Genomic DNA, 5565 nt, shown 5'->3' with positions numbered 1-5565 from the left:
CACGCAGAGAGCACAGCCAGAAGCAGACGGAGCCCGGAGAGCCGACTGCCGCTCATCTCCACAGCTGGACACGGCCTCGCCCACCCAGTGGGCATCACGTGGGCAATGTCAGGCCGAGAACGTGTGCACGGCCAGCCTGCAGTTTCTCACGGTCGGTGGTCTAATGAACTGCATCTGCACCCTTCCAGAAAACAGGCGTGGAGAGATAGAGGAAGGCCCAGCACCGGCAGGAACATGCTTCTCCCTGCCAGGACGCACTGCCAGTTAGGGAGGGGTGGAGGGAGCCGCCTTACAGGGAAAACAGAGTATTGAGGAGGCTCCTGCTTCACTTCACACCTCTGGTTCCACCTGAATTTTAAGTACATGCGGGTATTAGTTTCATTTTTGCAAGAGAGGGGATCTAGGCAAGTGGGACATTTGGCCCATCGTCTGTGCATTTTTTCTGTCTTTAACATCAGTAATGAACCTTGCATGTAAAATCTAACACACAGCGAGTGTCTGCACTATCAGAGTGACTAAAATGGATAATTATGTCGTTGAAAACAAACTGTGCCTGTCTGATGGCTAACATCTATTCATATTTCACACCCCGATTCTACCAAGATGAAACACATACCTCTCTGTTGCCCACAGGCAGTCCTCCCAAAGCATCCCCCAAAGTTCCCGACACCCTGCAACCAGAGTATCAGGCTGTGAGCTCAGTGCACTGACCTATGTGGGTGGGGAACAGTGTCCTCCGTGAGACGTGCAGCCAATCATTACTGGGACTGTGCCTCCTCTGACTTCCTTTTTAAATGCCTAATGGTTGAAATCCCAGAAGGTTCTTCCAGGCCGAAAGGCATGAATGGTGGACGTTCTCCGCAGACCCCTCAGCTCCAACAGCCTCCCAGAAAGTGGCCGGCAAGTTGCTGGGTCTACTCCCTGCCCTGCCCTTTGCCCTCCAAGTTTCTAAACAAAAGTGTAGCAGCAATGGTTGGGGTGACTGACGGGTGAAGGGAGGACAGCCTGGGTTCAGGACTATAAAAATGCAGGAAATAAGAATGAAAACACTGACTTAGGAGAGCTTGGGGGAATTCAATAATTCATGGGGGGCAGTGCCTATGGCTCAGAGGAGGGAGGTGCTGGCCCCATAAACCGGAGGTGGTAGGTTCAAACCTGGCCCCGGCCGAAAAAAATAAAAGACTAATTCATGGGGAATGCTTAACATGCACCGGGAGTATTTGGTGCATACGAGGTAACACTGAAAATAATAACCATAAAGACCATCCACTCACAAAATTATCAACTCCTGAAACATCAGAGTCAACAACTCACAATCCCATTTAGCAAAGTGGGGAGTGGAGGGAGGGAGGGAGAGTGCAAGGGGAGCTGAGCTGAGGCCTTCCAAGCACCCGGGTCCCCACACCAGGGCTCCAGCCTGAGGCTCATCCAGGGAGGGGACACAGGAGCAGTGAACTGTGTGAATCGGGAATAACGTAGTTGGGGAAAAACACAGTCTGGTCCCTGTGGTGACTTTATGCCTCTGGAGTCTTCCTTTCTAAAAGCCCGATAGTTAGAATCACAAAGGCTGCCAGTTCTCCCTGACCTTCTGCTCTCAAGTTCCTAACATTAGAGAGGCAGGACCAGCACAGCAGGTGAGGGCAGAGGGAACGGTGTGAGGCTGGGAGGTTGACAATGTAGGAAATAATAATGACAGCATCCCCTAGAAGAGTCGTTGAAGAATTAAATAAGATAATGCTTGGAAAATACTTAGCAGATGTGGGAAGCATGTGATATACATTAGGCGACAGCAGGAATGGAGATAAAGAGAACGCCCCACAGTGTGGCCAATCTCTGAATCCCCTGCAGCCTGTCATCTTTTTAGAGCAGAAGAATATACGTCCCCTGCGCCCCTGGGTGCACTTACGTCCTCAGAAGCATGAGTGCCGAATCCCAGCACTGGCATGGAGTGTCCATCGTTCAGCTTCACGGACTGACGGGGGCTCAGACCCGCCATCGCCCAGGCCCAGTGAGTCTGACTCTGTCCTTCCCTCCTGTCCCTCACTGAGAGCCCAGGAGGGGACAGGGCTCCAGCTTTATGTCCACGACCACAAGTTGGGCGGGGCTGAAATTTTAACTCCAGGAATTCATTAATGAAACTGGAATCCGTCGACCAACATTCCCCTGATCCCTTTTCGCACCTGCAGGCGGGTCTTAGAGCAAAATCACACAGAAATCTCTGCCTGCTGGCGGGCTTTGAAATTCCTCTTCTGCCTGGTTCACACTTGACTCCTAAGATGAAAATCCAGGTGCCAGCTTGTCCTTCGTAATTACGCCGGCTCACTTTAGAAGCTCAGCATGGGCTGGTCATTTCTAAACGCTGACCCTGCTACAGGGCCTGACCTAAGCACCTCCTCACCCTGTATTGTCTGTTTACCTGGGCATCCCATCAAAATATCCCTTCCTGAAAATTTCTTGAGGAAAGATAGTCCCTCACCCAGCCCTGTGTCCTCCTGTTCTCTCTGTGTCCTTGAATCTCTTTTGCAGGAGAAATGTCTGAGATTGCCGAGAATATTCTGTGCTCCTGCCTGTGTTCCAGCTGCAGTTTGTCAGGAAGGGCCTGCTCTGGTCCCCACCGACGTGTTTCCTGGAGCTCATGACCCTCTCCCGACCCTGACAGAGGAGCTCTGGCCTGGCAGCATGGAGGGCCCCCGTGGTCCCCCTATGAGGTGGACACCCTCTCCCCAGGGCCCTTGCCTTGATAGGGCTCCTACTCTGTTCAAAATAGGGGAAGGGGCTGGTATTAGCCAGAAAGTTAACGGCAATTGAAGATCTTGAATTTTGTGATGCGTCACAACCTCACGGGGCTGCAGGACTAAGGGTGTTTGGGGAACAGAAAGTGCAGGTGCAGAGCCAGCATGGAGAGCACTGGGCACGCTAACAGCCTTCTGTTTGCTTTTTATTCATGATCAGCCCTTTTCTCTTTTATGTGACAGGACCTGTCAGTGAAATCAAGGTAAAGAGAGGGAAAAATAATAATCCTTGTTCTCCCCTCCCCCTCAGAGGACCCTCCTCCCTCTCTGGGTCACGTCCACAGAAGTCATCTTGCCTCAGAGCCAAAAGACTAATGAACTGTAACCGGAAAACTTGCTGCCCAGGACGGCGGGCGGTTTCTACCCCGTTCTGAGGCCACAGAAAGAACAGAGGCCTGGTTTTTAATTCCAAAATCGTCCCTAAAAGGCTATTGGTTATTTGCACATCTGCTTCCAGGTGTTTCCCCTGCAAAACCTCAGAAACACTGGACAGCAATTTCAACAAATAGAATGATTGAGGGGGGAGGGAAAAGGGAGGGGGGAATGGGTGGAGGGAGGGGGATTGGAGGGATCACTTCTGTGGTTCATCTTACAGGGGTACAAGTGAATCTTTCTAAGAGTAGAATGTGAACGTTTTAAAACAATGACTGAGAAAATGACATGAAGGCTGTGTTGACTAGTTTGATGGAAGTATTTCAGATTGCATGTGTAAACCCCACACTGTACCCCAGAAGTGCATTAATGTACATAGTTACCATTCAATAAAAAAAAAAAGAATGATTAAAAAATTAACCTTCCCATTTTACGAGGCTCTTTTAGAGCCCCTCGAACCAGAGGTAAAGAACCTTTGCAACCCGAGCTTGTGTGGCACACCAGGTATGTGATTGTAGCTGGTCCAACACTCCATCAAGTCCTCTGGTCACCGTGACTCAGCAATGTCTCTCGCAGAGGGAGGAGCCATCAACACAAGGGCAACAGATTCACACAAGCAGGCTTGCTAGGTGTGGCTGCTATCACGCGGGGTGTGTAGTGGAGCAGCGTCTGACCCCTGACCGCTGAGGACCTGCCTGTCGGGTCAGACAAGTTTGGCGGTTCTCAGCCACAGAGCCACAGGACGTCGCCATGTTCTTCCAAGATGCCGTAGCTGTGCACAGAGATGTCCTGCTTCTGTCATTCCCCTGGGTATAAAGACGCACAGGACTGTCCATCTGTGCCATCCTCCTGTGTACCTCGCCAGCCTCCGTGAGCTGGATGGGACATGTTGCACCTGTCCCCGGCACCCGAGTTCCTCTCCACCTGCCAATCAGAACACTTCATTACACTGCCCCAAACCAAACCGGACTTGAGACGCTCATCTCCTGCTGAACCTGAGGCCAACAGTGAGAGACATCGACCAGAAACATTGTCAACTGCCTACACTATCTAAAAGCTACATAACAGGGTTTTAAGCCACTCATTCTGTTACCCTTTCTGGGCATTTCCTCTATGTGTTAATAAGTTTATATTCATTGTGCAGCAAAAATGTAAGCCCTACACTAATGAGAAAACAGATTGAGGATAATATTGGACTGGAGAGAAAATTGACTCACCAACAAGTCCTGTCCTCAATCGATGACTTACCTTGCACTGAAACCTTTGGCTAGTTTTGATGTCAGTCAAAAAATCCCGCCATTTCATTATGGGGGAGGTTCAGAAAACTCAGATTCACAGCCCAGACAGACACAGAAAACGGAATTTAATGTTTTCCCTTTGCCTTCAGAAATCCATCTTCAGTAGGAAAAGCCATCAGCTGCCGGTCTCTTAAGAATGAAGTGTCCAATTATGTAGAGAGTCAAGACAATTGGGAAGCTCAGAATGGAATATTAAGTTCCCCACTAGATTCTTGTCCCTTAAAAAATGTTGCAACAAGCGTGAGAAGGCATGAACCACAGAGTCTGGAGGGACCCATGACCGTGTGAGATGGGACGTCCCTGTTCCTTCTCTGCTTACAGATTCTCCTGTCCCGACTGCCGCGAAGACGCACAGCTCTATGCCCAGGCCTGTGCCTGCCCCCTCCTCTCTCTGGGAGAGAACTACCCGGGGCTTGCTGGGGGGCACAAGGGACTCTTGGATGAGCAATTAGTCATTTGGACCTTTCAGTTTATCCTTACAAAATCCATTTTGGGAAAAAAAAATGGGGGAAATTCCTTATTCCTGAACTATCATTATTGATTTTATTGGAAAAAACATTATCTCATTGAACTTGAAAAATGGATAGAAGATTTTGTAAATATTTCTAGTTTAGATAGAGTTTAATTTATTGGGATGCTCATTGTGAGATGCTGAAACAGGGATCCCAATGGCAAGTGAGTCTTATGAAGGGATTTTAATTTTATGATTTCACAAACTAGATTTTTTTTTCTTGTTAATGTCACCACGCAGACAAACAGTTCTGGGCAGAACTGTGGGGAACAGGCACCTGCAATTAATCCCCCTGTGGTCTCCGCTGCTGGGCAAAGGCACGGAAGGGCGAGAGGTGACCGGTCCCCCAAATGGTGCTGTTCCCAGGACAGTGACAAGTCATCTCAATTGTACTGCTTTTCTTAGTCCAAACACCAGATACATGAAAAGAGACCCTCACCACACAGTGTCAGAGACAGAACAAGAAAAAAAGGAGCCACCAGACTTGCTAGGGAAGGAGGCAGAGAAAGCCCTGAGGGAGGGAGACGGGAAGATCGCGCTGACCCAAACACTGAAGAAAAACACAGCAGAAAGCAGGGTGAGGACGAGATGG

At 49.5% G+C, this 5565-nt stretch overlaps 1 protein-coding gene across 2 annotated transcripts in view; it reads right to left on the bottom strand.

Moving 5' to 3' along the window:
• Window positions 1-2459, bottom strand: part of LOC100951227 (putative aldo-keto reductase family 1 member C8) — a 5806-nt gene extending 3347 nt beyond the window's left edge. The window contains exons 1-2 of one of the 2 annotated variants that reach the window (XM_012814038.2): window positions 2391-2456; window positions 1907-2244 (exon numbers count right to left, since the gene is read on the bottom strand). In XM_012814038.2, coding sequence (XP_012669492.1) covers window positions 1907-1996 — 90 coding nt within the window. In that variant the 5' untranslated portion in view covers window positions 1997-2244; window positions 2391-2456. Of the gene's footprint in view, window positions 1-1906 lie in introns of both variants that reach the window. The other variant, XM_012814037.2, reaches the window with a different exon arrangement.
• Window positions 2460-5565: the final 3106 nt, after the last annotated feature.

This window comes from Otolemur garnettii, unplaced genomic scaffold, assembly GCF_000181295.1.
Source record: "Otolemur garnettii isolate 467f Iridium unplaced genomic scaffold, OtoGar3 scaffold00721, whole genome shotgun sequence".
In the NCBI taxonomy this organism is placed as follows: Eukaryota; Metazoa; Chordata; class Mammalia; order Primates; family Galagidae; genus Otolemur; species Otolemur garnettii.
Note: the sequence above shows the minus strand (reverse complement) of the source record. Positions and strands in the feature narration are given on the sequence as shown.